This window comes from Ursus americanus, chromosome 23 (assembly GCF_024610735.1).
Source record: "Ursus americanus isolate L20-20 chromosome 23, mUrsAme1.1.p, whole genome shotgun sequence".
Classification (NCBI taxonomy): Eukaryota; Metazoa; Chordata; class Mammalia; order Carnivora; family Ursidae; genus Ursus; species Ursus americanus.
Window position 1 is genome coordinate 12,263,517 of NC_142149.1, and position 24,933 is coordinate 12,288,449.

Below are 24,933 nucleotides of genomic sequence, written 5' to 3' on the forward strand. Positions count from 1 at the left end.
GTAGGGTCGTGACAGAAGGTGAGGCTTGAGAGATCCAGAGTCTCGGCCATGAAGAGCCCTGTAAATGTCCTACTGGGAAAGCACTGCAGTGATTTAAACACGGTGCTGAGGGAAACCAGATGTGTGTTAGAAAGTCCATCGGTGTGGTGTATTGTGGGGCGTGGACTAAAGAGGGCCAGAGAGTCCAGTTACAGCAAACCTAGGAAGGGGCGATGGTCTCCGGAACTAGGGAGGGGACGGTGGTGAATAACAAAACAAGCAGAGTGAACAAAACAAGCAGAACTTGGCAAGTGACTGGAATGTGAGAGTTGAGGCAAAAAGAAGAGCCTAAGCAGCTGGGCAGACAGCAATGCCCCAGGGAACAGCGAATAGGGAAAACCCCGAGGAGGAGACCGTTTTAGCAACAAAGGAAGAAGATGGGGTTTGGTAAGAACAATGAGATTTAGATCAAGGAGAGATCTTAAGCAGGTAGTTAGTTGTACAATGGACTTGGATGGAGATTTCTGTCAGGGATATTATGGAGGACATGCACACACATGCGGGCACACACACACCACACCTACCCACATGCATGCACATACACGCACCCGTGTGCACACTCACACCACCTGTCCATACAGATGCTTAATAATTTTTTAATGAATGACTGCATAAATTACAAAGTACATCTATCACCTGCTTGTTAATTTTTGGTACCTATCTTGCTTGCACCAGGTTTTTACCTCAGATTTAGACGCAATTGTACGTCATAAAAAAGACCTTCAATCACGTTTGCAGTGCATTCATAGCCACTAATTACTGTGCAGCTGTAAGGAAGACTTGTTAATCCAACTGAGGGAATAAAATGTATGCTCGTACACAGAAGGCAGAAGACTTTCCCAAGAAGACTTGGCAATTTAAACTGCAGAATAAGGAACTAAGGAATCAGACAAAGGGAGGAAGGGGATCCGCTATGTACGTAACGTACCTGCAGCAAACTCAAAAATATGCCAAATTTATAGAAAAGTATAAAACCAAAATGTGACAAAGAGGAAAAAACACATAAACCGACAAAATGAAATCAGAAAAGAGCTAACTCTCGACTTCCTAATATGGCGTCAGTGTACTTCCCAGCCTTGTCCTGAAGCTGCCGTCACCAGGACCTACTTCAGACCACCAGTGTCTGCTTAGAAAGGCATTTATAACTTTCAGTAAAATATTCTGAACCCAGACTATAATTGAGAGAATATGAGTTATCACAATATCTTTATGGTAGAATACCTCAAAAGAAGTGACATACTTTATTTTAAACACATACTGTAATTTGAACTAATGGCTAAGGGCTTAAGTGAAAGTACTATATGACTATGTGAGATTTGTACATAAGAAGTATTTTTGTTACATTGCTCTTGGCACTGCTAAATTATATGAAAATATTTTTAATTAATTAAATTAAATGCTCCTCCAAGAATAACCCATCCACTACTGATTTTGTTTACATCAAAAACAAGTTTATACTATAAATATTGTGTTATCTGAAATTTCAGAAAAGAAATGATCCAATGGCCTAAATCCAAAATTGAAAAGGTAAAATCTCCAAAAATGACCCTAATGCTTTTTCCCTACTAATTTTTCTTAAAATCTATAGGCTATGACAAAAAAATTCAGAACATGAAATTCAAGAATTAGTCAAAAGTAAGTTTTCTAAGTGAAAACTACTTTATAAACCATTAGACTTCCAGAAGAAAATACACCAAAACATGAACAATAGCAATTTCTAGACAGTTGGTCTTGAATTTTAAGTTATTTTATTTTCCTTTTTTCATACTTTTCTGTATATTCTGTGAGCATCCATTATTTTTATAATAAAATATATTACTTGGAAGCATAAACCTTTTTTTTTCCATCACAATCTTATGACGCTTACCTTTTTTTCCCAATCATTATTCAGAGATTCTGTACTCTGTTCACATATCTTTTTTAGCTCTGTAATCTGGTTTTCTTTGGTCTCTCTGATAACTTGACAGTCACGTATAAGGGTCTGAACTGTCAAAAATGATGAAAACATAGTTAAACCAATTCTAGCTACCTCATAAGAGTCTGATCACAAAAAATATGGTTCACCAGTTAACAGTTCCATTTTTCTGCAAGTCTTCTCAATTGTCTAAAGTATCTCTTATTCCTTCCTTTCTCCATTTCTGCCACCACAGCCCTGGCTGAATCCATTATTACTCACTCTCTAGACAATTTTAACAGTGTGCTGGCCTCCGTATCATTCCCTTCCAGGGGGTCCTCTGTTGCTTTGAAGAGGCCTTTCTACAGTGCAAATCCAGCACTGTTACTCCCAGACTTGAAATCTTTCTACAGCTTCCCTCACTTAAAAGGTAAAAGCCAAAAATCTCTAATATGGAAAACAACTCCTCATGATCTGACTGCTTCCTGGCCATATCTCTCACCACTTCCATATTTTTAACCTTGTACTGTAAACACACCAACCTATCTGCAGCTTCCTGAGGCCATACTCTTTCATCTATTCATGGCCTCACCGTGATCGCTTATTACACGCGATGCCCATCCTTCCCTTGTTGAAAAACTGCTACTTATCCTTGGTCTCAATTCGAGTGTCACCTTCTTTATGAACCATTCACCAATCAGATTTCTCCCCTTGCAGGGGCAAAAAGCAACTCCTCTTCATTCCCAGGGAACCTCATCTATTTCTCCAATAAATCACTTACTACTTATATGTTATAGTGGCTTACGTGCCTGTCTCCTGAGGAGAAAGATATTTCAACTTTTTATCTACGGGGCATAACAAATACTGCCACACAGGCAAGTACTCAAAAAGATGTGACCCGAATACATAGACAGAGGAACTCATCATTTCAATATATCATCGCTCTGAGCATGTTAAAATCACTGCCAAGGTTTATGTTACTGAAACAAAATAGGCTTCAAATTATATAAAACATTTCCCTTATAAATCATTTAAATTTCTATCTTCTTTTTTAAATGATTTGAATTGTCACTGATTTAAGTGAAAATCTGTTTAATATATTCATGTAAAATAAATTCTGGAGGGTAAAATAAATTCAGTTGTATGTTTGCTTGAATGTACTGTTTTCCTAGCTTACTGAATATGTTCTTCTTCACTTACTTTAAGATTGCAAAATTTTCGTAAACATTTACATAGAAATTTCTTTCACTCATGTATCTCAACTATGCAACACTGGAGGGGAAAAGGCGAAGAATCCAAGTTAACCTGGTATTAGTCTTTAGCATCTACGACATTTTACTTCACAATTCCAAAATTAAAGCTAAGATCTGTTCGCAATTCAAAAAGCCTTAGGAAATATTATTTTTAAACCTTAGGCATGTTTTAAATTGCCTGGTTTGAATCAGAGTAAGAAACGAAAACCTAGAAAAAAATTTTTAATATTTTTGTAGCCACTGATATTTGGCAAAAGAACCTGAACAAATTTCTAATTACTTTTACCAACATTTAAGGCTGGAAATAAACCTAAAAATATCTATTTCATTAGTTAACTTATATATGTAATTGCCACCCTAAATTTCAAGGGCATTACCATTCGCTCAGATACATTCAGGCCTGGTGAAGAGAGCCAGTAAGTTCCATATGGCAAACCCTAAACAGAGAACTCTCCCATCGCTTATATCTTACCATTCACTAAATCTTCCAAAATACCTTCTTCCCTTCCACTCTCACTAGCCTCCTCGCCCCCGCCATCATTCCGGTATTCCGGGTCCTTATCACCTCTCATGCAAAGTTACCGAAGCACGGAAGCAGAACATCCTTGAGTTGGCAGGGACTTTATATATTATTTATTCCAACCTCACCATTTTATAATGCGTAAGCCATGGCCCAGAAACTTCCTGGTGTCATACAGCAGACACTGAACAGCAGGGCTGGGATTAGAGCCCATGTTTCTAATAAGTGGAATGTGCTCTCATTCTCTCTTTCTCTCTCTCTCTCTCTCTCCTCATGCTGCCTCTACTCTAACAGACTGGAAACCAGCCTCCCCTTGTTTGGCACACCCACCTTTACCAGGCTACTTCTCCTAAAATCTCAAAAATCTTCTCTGACTCCTCAGCACCTACAGGATAACCCTGAAACTTCTAAGTCTGAAAGTCAAGGTCATGCTTAAGTCAGGACCAGTCCCGTGTCTAGTCCTTTTCGATCCTTCTCCTAATGTACAGGACATCCACTCCAGCCCAGTGGTTCTGCAGCACCCTTCCCACACCTGACGACACACCATTCCTATCCCTGTACTCGCAACTCTTCTCTCGAACTCATCAAATCTTACCAAACTTATAAAGTTCCTCTCTCCAAAACGTATTTTCAACACTCACTCTCCCGACCTACCTGTTGCATTTCAAGGTCTTAACCTACAATCTTAGTCAATTTTACACTTGATTACATGCTTTCTTTTCCTTCTCCAAAGGAAAGTGTAAATAGGGAATACTTTTTAAATGTTTGTTCTGTCAATCACGATACCAGCGTATATCACAAGGATTAAAGTAGATACTTAATGCAATGAACTTTATTAGACCCAGGAGGAGTAATTTCCCTAGACTTCCCCGTGAAAGCCAGTAAGCTCTAATCTATAACCCACCCAGGGCAGCTCCAGTCCAGTAAGGAGAGAGAATTAAGAAGAGGGAGGACAGTGACAGACTCATCCAACTCCTTAACCAAACCAACCACCACTGCCACCACCACCATCCATACACACACATACCTACACACACACATCCATACATAAACACATTTCCCCCACATACCACATACACACACACACCACACACCCCATACACACACATACATACCCACACCTTACAAACACATACACTCACCCTATACACACCACATACCCCATACACACACACACACACCACATATCCCACACATATACCTCATGTACCCCATACACAGACATACACACACACACCATACACACCCAAATATACACACCCACACACACCATACATACACACACATACACACACACACCACATACCCCACACACACCATACACACCATACACACCATACACACCCAAATATACACACCCACACACACCATACATACACACACACACACACACCACATACCCCACACACACAACCTGCACATCCACACCATACACGTACACATATCCCATACCCCCTCACACACATATCCCATACCCCCTCACACACATAGCACATATCCCATACCCACATATACACCATACACACATATCACACCACACATATCACACCACACATATCACACCACACACCTCACACACACACACACAGAGTTTTCTCTCAGTCATATGAAAGCCCACATAAACATCCCCATGTCATGCTAAAAGGTCAGAAATAAACTTTTACTTTATACAGCCACTAAAATAAAATGGAAATGCTTTTTAAAAATGAACGTAACCATACAACATCACCTTTCTTTTCAAGTTTTCTAATAGTCTCCTCCATTTCATTTTGTTTCTTTTTGTATAAAGTTTTCAATTCTTCTATTTCATTATTCTTTCTTTCTAAAATCTGCAAATGAATTTAAAATGTTTTAGTAAACTATTTTTTATATTTAGAACAATAACTTTTTTAAACAAGCACAATATTTTTTGCAATTCTATCTCAGCTAATCCCATAAATGGTTTCCCCAAAAAAAGATGTAAAAATTATAATTTAGTGCATTGAGAAAATATCAAATTAACTAGAATAACTGATTACTGAAAGAAATGTTATCAGCTTCTAATTTTCATGTATCAATTTTTGAGAATGTAAATAATAAATTAGGTGATTCTCTAAAATATAATTCAGAGATCAAAGGGTCATAAAGTAGCAGAGAGAAGCCATTAGAAAATCGGCATGTTGGCACAGCACAATCCAGCCCCTGCTACCCTGGGACAGAACACCTTCAGATAAGTGGTCCCCGGATCCTCCCTCCCTCTGGTGTCCTTTCTTTTTCATGCACAATAACAAGAATCCCCAGACACATGGAAAGATGAGCTCTAACAGGCTTCTTTTATATCTAGCTCTGCTATTAAGAATCAAAAAAATCAGTTCAAAATAAGTCAAAAATCGCATGAATATTTTACATCATTAATTGTGTTGTGCCAGAAGTTTTAAATGAATCATTTTATAAGATTTAATCATGATTTTATACTCTTAAATACATCTACACACACATGCACAAAAACAAAACAAAACAAAAAAACCCTAGAGAAATAACCAAAATGTAGTAGCTGGCGAGTAGGACAAAACATGTGCTAACGAAGGGGAAGAAAGAAAACCAAACTGAGGCAGGAGTATGAATATATCCTTTTCTTATGGTTGGAGTATATTTCTTATACACCCAAATTCAGCTTTAAAAAAAAAAATGGCAGGGGGCATTATTCACCAACGTCTAATCAACTTTTTTTTAGTACTTTTATTACCAGCATTTTACTTTACCTTTCATAGTTTTAGTTCCACCTCTAAGAATGATTGGTAAATTTTTAAGAAAAAGAGCTCGTTTGATCCTAAGGTTCATAAAGAAGCAAAAAAGGAAAAGAATGTATGCGAAAAGATAAAACGCTCTAATGTTGTTCCTCCCCAATTCCTGACACTTAGAAAATGCCATCTGAGCAACAAACTGATGAATATACTTTCCAAATCTGTCATAAGGTCAAGGATTTTATTTATATTTTACCTGGCATTGCATTGCTTTCTTTTTTCATGCAGAATTTATTTTAAAAGAGAAATTCCTGGAAAGAATTTTATTATTAAATGTTTTTCTTAGAATAGATTTTTGTAACAGACGTACCAAGAAGCCTATTTCTAACTCTATTACCGTGATTTTTCCAAATATATTTTTATACTTATCTATCTTATACATCAATAGATTCTATTTCATTTGGATATATATTATGTTATATTAAAATTACATTGCTAGGGGCGCCTGGGTGGCACAGCGGTTAAGCGTCTGCCTTCGGCTCAGGGCGTGATCCTGGCGTTATGGGATCGAGCCCCACATCGGGCTCCTCCGCTATGAGCCTGCTTCTTCCTCTCCCACTCCCCCTGCTTGTGTTCCCTCTCTCGCTGGATGTCTCTATCTCTGTCAAATAAATAAATAAAATCTTTAAAAAAAAATAAAATAAAAAAAAATAATAAAATTACATTGCTAAATCTCTAGAATATTTGTGATAGAGAGCTGTTTTTATCTAACCAATTTAAGCTAAGGAAATATTCTAGTAAGAGCAGAAAGAAATACTGGCCTTTAAAATGTGAATGGGAAAGAAGAAAGAAGAAGGAAAAGGATTCAATATTTTTTCTCTTTCTAACTTTCAATCAGTGGTTTCGTTTTTGTTGCTTTGAAAGAAAATGAGCCAAATAGGCACCTGACTAAATATTAATATATTTTCAGCTTTTAAGAAAGCATGGGTATGCGATGTGTAGCCTCAAGTCCCTGCCACCATCTCTGTCCTCAATTTCAGGAGGCAGGACCAGGCTTCGCTGTGAAACAGTAAATGCCAAGTTTCTATTTGGATTAACCTTCATATATAAAAATATATAAAAATACCACTCAGCTTTTTAAATCAACACTAAAACATACTAATCATTCAAATTCCATGTGGGATAGTTATAAATTAATTATTGGTGCTGTGCCCATTAAGAAGAAAAATTAGTTTTCTCTAAAAAAACAAACTGAAACATTAAAAGGCATAAATCCAATGAGCTAGTGAACAAAGAAGCCTACATTCCATGCTACCATCATGATGCATGCAGTCTCCACCAAACAGAACTAAATCCACAAGTTCCTTTTCCATTAAAAAGAAAATTTTAATTTCCAGAAACACAAAAGAATATCAGACTAAAAGAAACGCTCGTGTTTACAGCTGATGTCTTACTTCAGCGTTTATGAAAGGTAATGATAGAATGCAGATTACAGACTATAAGAAGGCCAGCCTTCAAACAACAGAGGAAGAACTAAGAGGCAATACAAACCATAAGAATACTTACATAGACACATTTGTTTGGAAGATGAAGTTTAAAGATCAACTTATGCCAAATTATTAATTTAGCAAATTCCATTTATAGTACAGACTGTTATAAGTACATAAATAAGTGGATGGTGGGATGATGGTTACAAAATCTAGAATATTCCAGCAGATATCCTACCTTCTGAACGTCAGCATCATGTTTCTGCTGCAGTTTAAGCTTCTCTTCATGACATTTAGCTTCCAGCATTTTTGTTTTTATGTCCAGCTTCAAGAAAAACATTTTAAAGGTGTTATTAACATATTTTTCCCTTTGACAAAAGCGCAAAATTAAATTAAAATAATTCCCGATGTGAAAGTATCATTTTCCACTTTTTTCTTATGGCCACTGGTCTAGCAATCACATCATCTTACCGACACGTTAGTTACATTCTTTGATTACTTCCAAGCTAATTTTCAAATAAATTTCACTGGACAGAAAAAACGAAGACTAGTAAATATAGATTCAGCAGTTATCCCCAGCCCCCTCCACCCTCAAAAGAAGTCATCTTAAATTGATATTTTGCTAAATCCAATAGTAGTTTAGCCTTTGTTTACTATCTCTGAGCCCCTCTTCAACCTTTTTACTTTTTTCTTTTCTCATATCTACTTGCTCATTAAAACTACGCTTATTTACCTACGTACTTAAATATGACAACTTGAGAGTGGATGTCCACAATGACGGCATATTACTGATAATCGCACATTTCACTTAACATATTTTCCAGTTCTGTCTGCTGGAATCGTAGACCCCGACTACTTCAAGAAAGTAACTTGATCGCCTTTTGAGCATTTATTAACAACTCCCATCCTTAACAAACCGACACCTACTGCACCAGCGTTCTGAGCGAAGCCAGCCAAAATGTAACTGACCCTTGTTGATAATAAGGGCACATCTCAGAATTAAAAGAATAACAGTGACAGGTTGTAAGATGAACAACATGAAATTGATTATCTCAAATGTGAACGTGTTTGACCACCTGATTCCTTACGCTTTGAAAGAGTATATACATTGGAGTCCGACAGATCTCATTTCTATTTTGAATTCTAATCTCACTACATTAACTGTTGTAACTCTGGACAAGTCACCATTTCGACACTCTATTTCCTCTCCTGCTAGTTAAGATTAATTACCCTTACCTCAATGAGCTGTGAAGCTTATTTTCAATGATATCACTTAAGTAACTATACTCAGGACAATGCTTGGCACAAAGCAGGTATTCAAAAAAATTAGTCTACAACATTCAGGAAAATTTTCTTTTAAAATATTACAAATGTACTGTCAAAATACTCTCTTGAAATTTTCTGAAATACACTTTGTATTTTTCAATTGCTGTTTCAAAAAGGTGATGAATCTGAACTTAAGATAAACATGCACGATCAAATCAACACAGTAAAATGAAATTTTAAACTTTTACAAACATAAGTTAACACAGTCTCATGATTTTTTAAACACCGCGTGGTGGAGAGGAAAGCAGTCGTCCATTTACTACACACAAGGAAGAAACTGTGACGGTTTCCATTCTTTTGCCTCTAACTCCCTTTGCTACTTCCTCCTCATTTTAGCAGAAAGGGGGCTGGGTGATCTAAGTCCATGTGAAGATCCCCAATAGAAGTATGTTAGGAGTCTCTTAAAAAGTAGTCAAACTCAAAAAGCAATATAAGCAAGCTGGGCAGATATGGGAGACACAGTTCACCGCCATATCTTTCCCCAGCACCTTCGAGAGAATTTGTCATACCTTTGGCTTCTGAGGGTCAGCCCTAAATGCCATGGACTATGCTGCCATACCCAACCCACCTTCTCCCATCTGTTCCACTTCAATCTTGGTTGACCAGATAGGAATAGACACCTGACACATGCTTAACCAATCCATTAGCTGGAGAATAATCGTTCTGATGCTCTCTGTTAAGAATCTGAATTAGAACAGCAAGTTAGCGACTTTGAGAAACAAACAAGTTCTGGAGGGGCAGCAACTGAGAGAAAGCAGATGAATCCACTATACAGAAGAGAGCAAAGCACATATACCAACACAGCAAAGACTAGAAACCACACAGCATCTGAAATATGAAGTAAGCAAACTCAGGCCCTAATAGTGTCCATGACAGTACGCGTACTTGAATTCGGAGGTTTTTTGCATTCCTTTCTATTTCAGGGAAGCTTGATGGATCTCTGCTCTTGCAACCATAGAGATATATCTAAATTTGATTTTTCGGCTATAATTTTTACTTTGGTACAACATTAAACTTCAAGAAAAGTTGCAATAGTACAAGGAGCTCCCATATACCCTTCACCCAGATTCACAAACGGTTTATATTCTGCCTGATGTGCTTTATCATTTCTTATATCTGTATCTACTTATAGACACACATAAAACTATTTTCTGAACCCTTTGGGAGAAAGCTAGAGACATCACGCTCCTTTGTCCCTAAAAACTTCAGTGTATATTTCCTTAAAACACAGGCGCCATCTTCTATAACCACTATCAAAATCAGAAAATGTAATAGAACACAATAATATTACTTAATGCACAGTCTATAGTCAAACTTTATCAATGATCACAATAACGCCATTTGTAGGTTTTTTACCAATCCAAGGTCCAACTCAGGATCACACGTTGCTCTTAGGTATCATATCAACTGTATCTCCTTTAATCTAGGACAACCTTTCTTTGTGTTTCTTGACCTTGATGTTTTTAAAGAGTACAGCCAATCATTGAATGTCCCTCAATTTGGATTTGTCTGATGTTTCCTGATGACTAGACTTATTAGATTTCAGCAAGATTAACACTAACATGATGTTGTGTCCTTTTTCATTCCATCTTATTAGGAGGAGGGTGGTTTGTCCCAATATTGCCAATGTAACATTTGATAACTTGGTTAAGAGAGAGAACACCAAGTTATCACAAGGGTAGTATTAAAAAGACAGTTTCTCTACTGCCATCCTGAAATAATAATAATAAAGGAGTATCTCTTTTCTGGAAACTCTTACCCTGACAACACAAACACAACCCTATACTCAGGGGCATGATTCATGGTAAATTATCAGGGTTAGAACACAGAAACAATCTTACCAGTATAGTATATAAAGACAATACAGGACACAAGAGATAGACATACAGACATGCATACGTCTATGTGCATCTACATACATATACCATGTGCATATGGAAAGAGAGTAAACAGCCTTGCTTAATTTAACACAGAGACTGAAATTAAAAGACTGAATATAGCACTTCTAATTTGTTTGACCCCCCCCCCTTCCCCAGTAAGTCTATTCCAAACAACATTTAAGTTTTCTTTAACTGGGCTCAGCATACACACTATCAATTTCAAAGTGAAGAACCATGGAAGTCTACTTCAGGGTATAATGGAGTAACTTGTACCAAACACACCTCCCACTGTTAACAAGCACAAATTGGGATGAAACATAGAAGGTGACCATTCCCAGGTATTAGGAAACAGGCCGAGTGATACTGTCATCCTCCTAAGCTGAGCCCCACTATCATTCTGGCTCTCTGCATGGGCACAAGCACAGTCCAAGTAGAGCCCCCAAGCTCTACTGAACTGAGAAGGCAAAGGTCAGAGTTCAGGACAGCTGAAGAAGCTGGAATCTTTAAGTACAGGGCACTAGGGAAATGGGAACTGCCAGCAGGAGCCCCCTCCAGTCCTTGAGCATGGACAGGGATGTGTGTGCATTTGGCACACTGGGTGCAGGCACTGGGTAAATAACAAAGCCTGGCTGCTATAAGGTAGAAAATATAATAGATACCACAGATTACATGGTGCTGTGAGATATTGAAGGCCCAGCGCAAGCAAACTGAAGACATCTTCCTAACAACTTGGGAATACCTGGGCATCTGGCTGAAACACCACAAAGGCCATACTTTAGGCTTATCCCACCTACCCAACAAAGTCTAAAAGCAAGACTTTATAAGATCTTCAGAAGAGACAGAGCTTGTAGATTAGATCCCACCATGTTGGAGGAGTTTGGGAAATAACTTTGGCTTTCCACATATTTACCTTAATAGAATGTAAAGCCAAGTTTACACAAGTTAGAGGTAACTGGCCAATAACTGAACAACCCATAAGAACAATAACAAAAATCACTATACTATGGCGGAAGACGACAGAAACTAGAGGTCTAAAATGTATCACCCACAATGACAATGTCCTTTACACAGAAATTAATAAACATGAAAAAAAGAAAAATGTTGTCTATAGGCAAGAACAAATAAGCAAAAGGAGTTAATAAGGCCCAAGATGAACCTGCTTGGCATAGAAGACTTTAAAACAGTTAATATAAATACTGCAAAGAAGTAAAGGAAAATATATTCAAAAAATTAAAAATTTATTTTAATGAGAGGACAGGTAAGGAGTCTCAGCAACGTAATGGAATTGTAAAAAGAAACAAATAGAAATTCCAGAACAGAAAATTATAATAGCTTAAAGGGAAAAAATCCCTGGATAAGCTTAATAATACATTTGAGATGGCAGAAGAAAGGTCTGTAAATTTGATGACACACCAATAGAAATGATCTAATCTAATGACCTGAGTGGAAAAAAAAAAAGATTAAAGAATTAATGAAAAATGAACAAAACTTTATGTGGAACAAAATCAAAGAATCTAATATACCAAAAGAGGGGAGTGAGAAAAGGGAGAAAACATATTTAGAGAAATAATGGCCAAGAACCTCCCAAGTTTGAGAAAAAATATATACTAATTCAGAGATCCAAGATCCTCAGTGACTCTGAGACAGAATAAATACAAAGAAAACATCTCGGCATGTTACAGTCTCACTGCCGAAAACCAAAGATGAAGAGAAAATCTTAAAAACAGCCAGAAGTAAAAAGACATTATCTACAGGGGAACAATAATAAGAATGACTGCTTGCTCCCCATGAGAAACAATAGAGGCCAGAGGACAAAGGAATAATATCTTGCAAGTGCTGAAAGGGAAAAAAAATTTTCAGATAAAAGAAAAGCTGACAGAAGTTGTCACCAGTAGAGATGCACTACAAGAAATAATGAAAGACTTTCCTAAGGATGAAAGGAAATTATACCAGATACAAACTCAGATACGAAAGAAAAAGAGTCCCTGAAAGAGTAAATAAGTTGATAAATACAAAAGTGCAGTTTTCTCATCTCCTACTTTCCTCAAAAGACAACTATTTAAAGCAAAATTAACAACACTGGAAGGTGGGGTTTAAAGTATGCAGAACTATGCAACAGATAGCACAGAGAATGGGGCAGGGTTAAACTGCATTATACTATTTTTAAGTTATTAGATTTGCGACGTGGGGACTAGACAGTGGAAAAGGTCCAGTATGAAGCAGTTCAGTATTGATACTACATAGACTCTGACAGGGACAGGATGCACATTTTTAGCCCCAGAACAACCAATAAAGAAAAATATCAAAGCATACATAGCTAAGAATTCAATAGAAAAATTTAAATTAAATAATTTTTTAAATGAATAACTGAAAATAGGACAACAAAGGAGTGGGAAAAAAAGAAGGTACCAGTAGAAACAAATACCAAGAAAGTACACTGAAAGCCAACCAGCCATATCAATAATCACATTAAATTTAAATGAACTAACCACTTAATAAATGACACAGAGACTGTTAGACTACATTTTTAAAGAATGACCCGATTATATGCTATCATTGATCCATTTTAAATATAAAGACACAAATAGGTTGAAAATTAAAGGGTACAGAAAGATATGCCACACAAACCAAGAAAAGGACTATGATAAAAGACAGAAGGCTATTTTATAGTGATAGAGGAATTCATCCTAGCAATATTAAGGAGATTTCCTAATTATGTATATATCAAATAACAAAGTTTCCATTTGTATGCAGAATAGAAAAATATAATTTGTATCCAGAACATAAAAACTACCTAGAATATAAAATATAACTGTGTCCAGAATATAAGAAGAGCTCTTACAACTTAATAATAAAATGGCAGAAACCTTATTTCTTTTGAAATGTGATAGCATTAAGAGCACTTGGGTGGCTTAGTCAGTTGAGCATCCAACTCTTGGTTTAGGCTCAGATCATGATCTCAGGGTCGTGTGATGGAGCCCCGTCCATGTCAAGGTCCATGCTCACTGCAGGGTCTGCTTGGGACTCTCTCCCTCTTCCCTTCCCTCTCCCACTCTCCCCTTCCCCTGGGCTTTCTCTCTCTCTAAAATAAATAAATAAATAAATAAATAAATAAATAAATAAATAAATAAATAAATCTTTAAAAAATGTAACAGCATTAAACAAATACTTCCCATAAAAAGATACATAAATGGGCCATAAGCATATGAAAAGAGAATACATTAGCCTTCAGGAAACACAAACTAGAACAACCATGACATCAAGCCAGAAAAAGACATGGAGGAACATTTAATGCACGTTGCTAATTGGAAGAAGTCCTTCTGAAAGGCCACCTATCTGGTCTATGGCCATACCACCCTGAATATGCCCAATCTCATCTGAAAGGCCAACTACCTGACATTCTGGAAAAGGCAAAATTAAAGAGATAGGAAAAAGATCAGTGATCAGTGGTACCAGAGGTTCAGGGGACAGAGGGAGAGAAGAAGAGATGGAGAAGAGAAGAATTTTAGGGCATACTTTTCTGGTGGATATGTGACATCATACATTTGTCAAAACCCACAGAACTATATATATAACCCAAAGAAATAAGTAAATCATGGACTTTAGTTAATAATAATCTATCAAAACTGGTGCACCAATTATAACTACTATACCATACTGATGAGGAAACTGGGTGGGAAGGGAGGTAATTTAGAATTCCCTATACTTTCTGATTAATTTTTCTAACCTAAAACTGCTCTAAAAAAATAAAGTCTTTTATTATTTATTAAAACTACAATGAGATACAACTTCAATGGCTAAAATAATTTTTTTGAATAGCTATCATTATCAGTTTATTTCAAGATTGTTCTCATTCTGGAATTTTAGTTCATCTAGTTTTTTGTTCCTTCCACATACCATACACAGATGTCTTTAAAAGTATGACTTTTTCTTATTTATGCAAGCTTATAAAACAAATATATATCTTCATGTTGTTAGATTATTTATTGTTAGTTATTTCCTACATGACTCCTAAACTATAAAAGGGTATTGGAAATTCTTATTCAGAAAGTTTAATTAAGTTGGCATTGTATATCAACAGATCTTTTTTTTAAAGTTTTTATTTAAATTCTAGTTAGTTAACATATAGTGTAATGGTTTCAGTAGAATTTAGTGATTCATCACTTACATACAACTCCCAGGGCTCATCACAAGTGCTCTCCTAATATCCATCCCCCATTTAGCCCATCCCCCACCCACCACCTCTCTAGCAACCCTGTTTGTTCTCTGTCATTAAGAGTCTCTTATGGTTTGCCTCCATTTTTTTTACTCTTCCTCTACGTTCATCTGTTTTGTTTCTTAAATTCTACATATGAGTGAGATCATACGGTATTTGTCTTTGTTTGACTGACTTATTTAGCTTAGCATAATATACTCTAGCTCCATCCATGTTGTTGAAACTGGCAAGATTTCATTCTTTGTGATGGCTGAGTAATATTCCATTGTGTGTGTGTGTGTGTGCATATGTGTGTACGTGTATCACATCGCCTTCATCCATTCTTCAGTGGATGGACGATTGGGCTCTTTCCATAATTTGGCTATTGTTGATAATGTTGCTATAAATATCTGGGTACATGTGCCCCTTTGAATCAGTATCTTTGTATCCTTTGGATACCTAGCAGTGCAATTGCTGGGTTGTAGGATAGTTCTATTTTTACCTTTTTGAGGAACCTCCATACTCTTTTCCAGAGTGGCTGCACCAGTTTGCATTCCCACCAACAGTGTAAAAGGGTTCTCCTTTCTCCGAATCCTTGCCAACAACATCTGTTGCTTCCTGTGTTGTTAATTTTAGCCATTCTGAGAGGTGTGGAGTGGTACCTCATTGTGGTTTTGATTTGCATTCCCCTGATGATGAGTGATGTTGAGCATCTTTTCATACGTCTGTTAGCCATCTGTGTGTCTTCTTTGGAAAGATGTCTATTCATATCTTTAGCCCATTTCTTAACTGGATTATTTGTTTTTTGCTTGTCTTTGTTCGTTTTTTGTTTTTTGGGGTTTTGGGGGGGTGTTAGGTTTGACAAATTCTTTACATTTTGGACACTAACCCTTTGTCAGATATGTCATTTGCAAATATCTTCTCCCATTCCATAGGCTGCCTTTTAGTTTTGTTGATTGTTTCCTTTACTGTGCAGAAGATTTTTATCTTGATGAAGTCCCAATTCATTTTTGTTCATGTTTTGTTTTTGTTTCCCTTACCTCCAGAGACATATGTAGTAAGAAGTTGCTACAGTCGAGGTCAAAGAGGTTACAGGCTGGGGTGCCAGGGTGGCTCAGTCACTTAAGTGTCCAACTCTTGATCTCAGCTCAAGCCTTGATCTCAGGGTCATGAGTTCAAACCCTGCAGTGGGCTCCACGTTGGCTGTAGAGCCTACTTGGGGAAAAAAAAAGTTGATGCCTATGTTCTCCACTAGGATTTTGATGGTTTCCTGTCTCACATTTAGGTCTTTCAACCATTTTGAATTCATTTTTGTGTATGGGTAAGAAAGCAGATGAAACTGGTTCATTCTTCTGCATGTGGCTGTCCAGTTTTCCCAAATCATTTGTTGAAGAGACTTTCTCCCATTTGATATTTTTTCCCGCTTTGTCAAAGATTAGTTGGCCATAGAGTTGTGGGTCCATTTCCGGTTTTCTATTCTAGTCCATTGATCTATGTGTCTGTTTTTTTGCCAGTACCATACTCTCTTGATAACTATGGCTTTGTAATACTAATATAGCTCGAAGTCTGGAATTGTGATGCCTCCAGCTGTGCTATTCTTTTTCAAGATTGCTTTGGCTATTCAGGGTCTTTTGTGGTTCTATACAAATTTTAGGATTGTTTGTTCTAGCTCTGTGAAAAATACTGTTGGTGTTTTGACAGGGATTGCATTAAATGTGAAGACTGCTTTGAGTAGTATAGACATTTTAACAATATTTTGTTCTTCCAATCCATGAGCATGGGATGTTTTTCCATTTCTTTGTGTCAATTTCTTTCATTAAGTACTCTATAGTTTTCAGAGTACAGATCTTTCACCTCTTTGGATTTGGAATAAACCTAACTCTTCTTTTAATGTTTGGTAAAGGGGAGCCTAGGTGGCTCAGTCATTTAAGTGTCTGTCTTCGGCTCAGGTCATGATTCCAGGGTCCTAGGATCGAGCCCCACATGGGGCTCCCTGCTCAGCAGGCAGTCTGCTTCTCCCTCTCCCTCTGCTCCCCTCCATCTGCTTGTGCTCACACTCTCCAATAAATTTTTTTTAAATCTCAAAAAAACAAAAATGTTTGGTAGAATTCCCCTGGGAAGCCATCTGGCCCCGGACTTTTGTTTGTTGGGAGATTTTTTTTTCTTAAGATTTTATTTATTTATTTATTTATTTATTTATTTGACACAGAGAGAGAGCACAAGCAGGGGGAACAGCAGGTAGAGGGAGAGGGCGAGGGAGAGGGAGAAGCAGGCTCCCCGCTGAGCAGGGAGCCCGATGTGGGGCTTGGTCCCAGGACCCTGGGATCATGACCAGAGCTGAAGGCACATGCTTAACCAACTGAGCCACCCAGGCGCCCTTTGATTACTGATTCAATTTCTTTGCTGTTTGTAGGTCTATTCAAATTAAAATAATTTTTTAACTCACAATATCAAGTGTTGGTGAGGATATGGAACAACTTGAACTCTCATACATTGCTGATAAGAGTATAAAATTGTACAACTACTTGGAAAGCAGTTTAGCAGTTTTATCCAAGAGAACAAAAACTTGTACATTAATTTTCATCGTAGCCTTATTCATAACAGCCAAAACTGCGAACAAACCAAATGGTGACTAATAGATCAACGGATAAACAAATTACGGTATATTCATGCAATAGAACACCACTGCCCAGCATCATAAGAGATGATCGTACCACATACTGCTAGCCCAAGAAAAGAGCAAAATTCAAAATCTGCAGTATGGTTTCCACTGGATGTGTATTGCTTTAGCACCATCATAAAGTCGAAAAAGCATTAAATCAAACCATACTAAGTCAGGGACCATCTGTAGTATCAATTTCAGTAGCAGAAGCAGCAAGGAATGAAAAGAAAAAATTGCAGAAGCAGAAAAACAAAAATACTTGATTGATTAGATACAACTTGCTCGGCTCTATTCCTAACAATCTACATGCAATTGTTTCATTATTTCATGTAATCCTCACAATGGCTTCTGCAAATGGGTACTTTTACTATGTCCCTTTTACAAAGAGCAAAACTAAAGCACAAAGAGGCACCTGCTCAAGGTCACCCAGCCACTGAGGTATAAAAATCCACCCAGCTGCATTCGTACTCAGCAGTCTGGGTCCAGCTAATGAATGCAAGCTAAATAAAGCGGAGTAGCTTTTAAAATATGAGAGTTAAGGGTGCCTGGTGCCTCAGTCAGTTAAGCGTCAACTCTTGATTTTGGCTCAGCTCATGATCTCAGGGTCCTGAGATCAAGCCCCGAATCTAGCTCTGCCCTGAGAGTGGAACCTGCTTGAGATTCTCTCTCTTCCTCTCCCTCTGCTCCTCCCCCTCCACCCTGCTGTGCACTCTCTCTCAAAAAAAAAATATTTTTTTTAATTTGAGGGTTCACCTGCTTTAACCAGCTCAAAATGTAAACAGAACTCAAGCAAGGAGGGGCGCCTGGGTGGCACAGCAGTTACGCGTCTGCCTTCGGCTCAGGGCGTGATCCCGGCGTTATGGGATCGAGCCCCACATCAGGCTCCTCTGCTATGAGCCTGCTTCTCCCTCTCCCACTCCCCCTGCCTATGTTCCCTCTCTCGCTGGCTGCCTCTATCCTGTCGAATAAATAAATAAAATCTTTAAAAAAAAAAAAAAAAGAACTCAAGCAAGGAAAAGAAGATGCTTTCTAAATAAAGTCTTATGGTTTTAATGAGAAATGCTTCTTGGGACAGAAAACCTGGCTCAACTAGGGAAGCGAGGAGGGACAGGCACACAACCCGTAAGTCACTGATACTCTAAAACATGCTATGATCCAACTTCTGTTCCCTAAAGACTTCTTTTAATTTTTTAAGATTAATTAAGGGTTCCTACTTTTTTTTAGATCATTTAGTACTTCACACGCATTTTCCTCTGTGATTTTTAATAGATTAAATTAATATTTAATTTTTTAAATCCCAATTAAAGATTACCAGCAGAAATTGCTCTTTAAATATCTGAGCTTTCCACACAAAGTATCATTTGTTTTTGTGGTTTCCTTCTTTTTAACTATGACCTTTCCATTGTGCACATATTCCACATTCTGTCCTTCACGTCTTCCCTTCCTTCCAGATTTCGCCTTCCACCCTTCATTAAAACTGCAATCTCAAAGGTCACAATGTGACATAATTTTCATTCTTCCTCCAGGAGGCCTTTGACCGCCCAACCTAAGGGCAAATTCCATGCTTCTGTCTTCAGCGATTTGCAGGAGGATCACCTTTTTTCCTCAGCTTCTGTGACTCGGCTGTTCTGGTTCTCCTCTTGCTCTGGAGAGGGTTTCTCTGTCTCTTTGGCATCATCCCATTCTTCCAGTCAGACCTCCGGCTGCCTTCACTATGGGTAAATTCTTGCCTTTGGTGATTTTATCGGGATTTAACTCTAGTCTCCCATGCAGGTGAGTCACAATTGTCCATCTCCAGGACTCAGGTCTTTCCTAGTTTCCACCACCCCCTAGCCAGCTCCTGTTGGTCGTTGCTCCAGTACAGTTCAACACCCCATACACAATAATAGTCACTATGTATGAATAAGTCCCTTATCTTTACACCTCCCTGTCCCTGCCCTCAATATCCCCCGAGTCACCACATTCAAAGCCAGCACACACTGCCTTGCTTCAGCCCGCTGGAACAACCCTACAGAGTTCCTCAAGCACCCGCACCTCCGCGATCAGAAAGCCTCTTCAATAGAGACTGAGCTCAGGCCCATCTCCACCCCGCTAGTCCATCTAAGACACCACTGCCCATTCACCTTCCTAAAGCACAGTTGTGAAAAGGGCATTCTCCAGTCGAAACTTCAGTAGCTCCCTGGGCCTTGGCTTGGCAGCAACATCCGTGTGTGACTTTACCACCCCCCCCTTCTTTTCTTTTCCCTGTACCACCAGCCTAGTGGTCTATAAGCTCCAGCTAAACACACACTCTGGCTTCCTGCGTCCATGTCTTCTCTGCCTCTTCCCATCTCATGGCTCATATGTCATTCCCTCCATGAAGTCTTCCTCAAGCTTTCCAGAAAACAGCAACTTTTCCTTCCTCAGTATACCTTGTATCACTTTATATTCAACATTGCCCCGCAGTTGGTTTGCACTGTACTTTTTCTTTCCTTCTTTCCTGGACCTGAAATACATGTTTTAGGGGATTTTCTCATCATGTTTGCTGAACAAAATAATTAAACTTTGTAGTCACATTTGTATTCTCTGTGTACTATACTTATGTACACAGGCGCGTATATGTTAAAATTAAGTTTTAAAATTTAGACAAATGATTAACTGAGCCTAAATTATAGAATTTTTGATGTCAGGCTAAGAAGACGGAGCCATTAAGAAGAGTGGGCAGAGAAGCCCTATTGAAAGCAATACATAAGAAACGCGAGTACTTTTACCCCATTTCTAAAAACAGCCATTGTTCAACGTGTTTTTCATCTATCGATTCTCTGATGTAAAGGGGGTTAGGTTTGGAACCGACATACCTGTCTAGGCCATTTGCCCCCTCAAAAATATCTTATGGCAAGAATCAGTTGGGGTAAGTGGAAAGAGGAGAGCTTTACCTCCTCTGACCAAGTCCCTGTGCAACAGGACCGAGGGTCCACTCAATTACTTGAACCACCACCTCAGGGCTAAACCACCCACTTCTAGAAAAAGAAGCATACAGCCAGCAAGAGACTGAGACGATGCCACAGGAATACGAGGCGTGTGTGATAAGACATTCCACGGAAAACCTACTGCCAAAGCAAAGGAACTGAAAATGGATAGCTTACCTCTCTAGAGGACATGCCCCCCAGCTATTTTTAAGAGAATTTCTAAAATTTGTACTTAGACCCTAGGAAATTTTATTTAGAAGTCCATTTGGCTTCATTTTTTCTGAAGTATGTGCTTCAAAGAATAGCTCTGAGGTTGGAGATTCTTACCAAGTGAATAAAACTGATGAAGGTGCTCACTTAGGATTACAGTATTTCCTTGGGTTTAACAATATCCCACTTACAGTATAACTAGTTAAATTTTAGGACAATTACCATTGTCATTTTATTCAACTGAATACTCACGAATTTTGAATTAAGGGTTTTTTTTAAAGGAATGCTTCCCAGTCTATTCACTCAGGTATTCAACATTCATTCTTATGAAGAGCAAATTTCTTATTCAGAATGGTGCTTTTTACTATTGGCAATTTTGCAAGTGCAAACTTTAACATCTGATACTGAAATCAGTATAATACCAAAATAAATTAGCATAATAACTTAATGAATTTGTAAGGAAAAAATGTATTAAAGTTATTAAACAGTCCTCATCTACATATTTTAAAATACCAATGAACTCCTTTTAATGTCATTTCAAAGCTTTAATGTTGATCAACTACTTCAATAATATCAAAAGGAATAAAACATACAAAAAGAGCAAGATTTATTCTAATATAGAGAATAACTCAACAAACTACAAGTTTTCAACAAAGTATAAAATGTAATAATTCTGAAATATTGTTTGCCTTTATTTACTGTACCTACATAGTAATTCAACTTTAAGGCAGAAAAGCTCAAAAACATTGCTGATGTCAACCACGTACACCTGCCCAGCAATTTCCAAAGCAACAGGCCGCACGATATGTTTGCTTACTCCCACTTTCTACATCTCACCAATCACCACTGCAAATTGCAGAAGAAGTGATTTCTAAAATAATCATCACTGTCCTTACTCAGATACCTAACTGTTAAAATCATTTTTTTTTTTAGAGAATTCTGTTAGTTACTAGTCAGGGGATATTATCATGCATTGATAATTAATATTCTTCCTGATTAACATCTCCAGGATACCCTATTCTCAAAATGTTCGTTTGTAATACTTCATAATGCCAATTGTTACTCATTGTGCTTATTTCTAAACATAGCACAAAGAACAATGCATCTATCTCTCTTGCTACCTTATCCGTGGGGCTTAGAGATGGATGGAATTCTCCTAACAGTAATTTCTAGTCTCCTCAGAACTCATTACCTTCAGGGAAGAAGTGATATTTACACGGACACAGTGCATGCCAGTATTTTTTTTTCTAATTTTTAGATTTTGTTATACATCATATACAAACATCATTTACAGGCAACACAAACATAATCATAATCCTACTCTATACTGAGTTTCTGTTTATTTTGTTTCGCTTCTCTGCACTCCTTGGTGTTCATTTTTTATTTGACTCTCCCTCTTCTCCCTCTCCTCCCCATGTCCCTCTATATTAACACCTGCATGGCGTATTCCTTACTAACAACCCAGTATATTTGCATATCTCCTGCCATGTTCACAGACTCATACAGAAACACACACAAGCTAAAATGCATGCACCAGTCTGGGGGTTTGTAGCACAGACTGCCAGTGTCCTCAGATATCTATCTTCCTTTCCTTCCTTTGAGGCCCCCCCACCACCACCAGATTTGGGCTGGGCTGTCTTACCGGAGGCTGCTTGGGACCACGTGACTAGCTATGGTCAAGGAGGGTACTGGGACAGAAATGCTGCAGGCAACCCTGACTGGGTATCTTTCAAAATAAAGAGGCTTTCTTTTCATGCTCTCTTTCTTTCTGAAGGATGACTCTTAAAAGATAAGGTACCTGTGAGCAACCGCCACCTGAGACCCAGAGACTGAAGTCACACACTGAAGATGGTGGAGCTTCCCCAGGAGCCTGGGTCCCAGTGAGGTCACAGAGCAGAGCACTCCCTACACACCCTGGGCTGTTAGATGTGAGCTAAGACATATTCCCTTCTTTAAACCACTATCCCTTCAACAATACCTATTTTTTATTATGAATATTTTACACACAAAAATATATGTTTTTGCTGCATCTCGCTTTTCTCTCTGAACAACCTGCTGTCGTTTTTATTCATTCCTTTAAATTGCTACCACCTATTCCTTAATGAAAACAAAATTTGTTTCCCTTAATGCATATTCATCTTATTTTCAATATTTTTCTAATGCAAACACTACCACAAAATAATTCTCATACATGCGTCCTACACACCAGGGCTTTGGTTGCTGTAGGATAGATTTCAGAAGACAGGCGGATGAGTCAATGGTGGATGTATCTTACTAGATTTTGCCCCCTGGTAAAGGTAAATTCAGGTGCTTACAGGGCAGAATAATGTCTCTTCCCCTAGGGCAAAAAAATAATAATAATAAAAAGAAAATGAAATAAAGGTAAATTTACCTCTTCCCCAGGAACAGTGGTTACCTCATTACTACTCTGACTTGCATTCTGAAAACTACTGTCTTAGCCCCTTTTCACACATTCTGCGTCTATATGAATCTGTCCTGGAAAGTGTCCTGTCACAATTTCAATCCACATTTCTATCTGTCGGTCAGTAAGACCTCCTGGTGTGCTATACACATTAACACACGGTCTGCCCCAAATACTTTCCCCAAATCCATTATATTTCTGCTGATCTTGTTTGTTGTATTTTTTACCACACAAAGTCTTCTATTTCACTTGAGTTGAATACTGCTATCATTTATTTTATATGCTCTGGGTTTGGAAATTTTTTAGGTTAGAAAGATCTTCTGATTTCTAGAGTTTTGTTTTGTTTGCAAGATTTCTGTTGTTTTGAGGCTTTTCATTTGGGCATTTACAGATTGTTCAGTATATCCAGAATTTGTTTTTGTTTCTCTTTGTTTTTAGAGAATGAGGATCCAATTTTATTTTCTTCCAGGTAAATGAAAGATTGTACCAGCATCATTTATTAACTGAAAGTCTTTTCTCAGTATATTGATAATGAATTTTGTTATTAAATTTTTATTTTTACTGGGATTTCATTTTTTCCTCTTCTGGTTTTGGTGTCGGGATCTATCTCATAAAATGAATTGAGAAGTATTCCCCCCTCCTCTACTATCTCAAAGAATCTGTGCAATATTGGAATTCGTTCTTCCTTAAATGTTTCCTTAAAGAAATAGATAGTTGGAAAGGGAAAAAGTATTTTAGTACCCTTTTCAGATAATTGTGGATAGTCTCTTAAGTAAGCCAACACTCACAAGTACTAGATTTTTAAAGTTACTTGCACTGTGGAATCTGAAACTTTTCATGCCCTGTCATGGTAAGTTCTGTTGGTCTACCTTGAACTTGGAATGGACTTTTTACCCATGTGTGGTCTTATGACAGCATGCATTACTCATTTGGAAAACTTCAGTTCAATGAGTTATGTAAATTTCCAAATATTGAAAATTTCATAGTACAATACCAGAACTTCACATTGGTTAATATCACCACCAATCTCACCAAAAAAGTCTTAGTATTAGAAAGCTCTCAAGCCCACAGTGATGGACAGAGTTTCCAAAATTCTAGTATTATCATTAGCAACAAATATCAGTTGTTTTACTTGAAGTGACAGGCTCATTTTGTTCATTTTTCAGAGACTGCCTGTCAGATATTCAAGTCTGAATAACCATTCTTTCAAATAAAAACGGTCTTCCACAAAAACAGCAGCAGTTCCCAACTCAGAGAATCAGACAACCATTTTTCCTCTGGGCAGCCATCATCCCTCAGTATACAATGTTACGTTTTCTTTGCAAAGTTCCATTCCTTCACTCAGGTATCAAAAAGAATGCATATCTGATTTAA

General features: G+C 37.7%; 1 protein-coding gene across 12 annotated transcripts in view; it reads right to left on the bottom strand.

The window, feature by feature from the left end:
• Positions 1 to 24,933, bottom strand: part of CEP112 (centrosomal protein 112) — a 437,573-nt gene that overhangs the window by 355,868 nt on the left and 56,772 nt on the right. For all 12 annotated transcript variants that reach the window (XR_015721256.1, XM_087854195.1, XM_045813972.2 and 9 more), the window contains 3 exons: positions 8,155 to 8,241; positions 5,436 to 5,535; positions 1,907 to 2,025 (listed from right to left, as the gene is read on the bottom strand). Coding sequence is in view for 11 of the 12 variants with exons in the window: in XM_087854195.1 (XP_087710321.1) it covers positions 1,907 to 2,025; positions 5,436 to 5,535; positions 8,155 to 8,241 (306 nt within the window). In the remaining variant the exon portion in view is untranslated. The remainder of the gene's footprint in view (positions 1 to 1,906; positions 2,026 to 5,435; positions 5,536 to 8,154; positions 8,242 to 24,933) is intronic.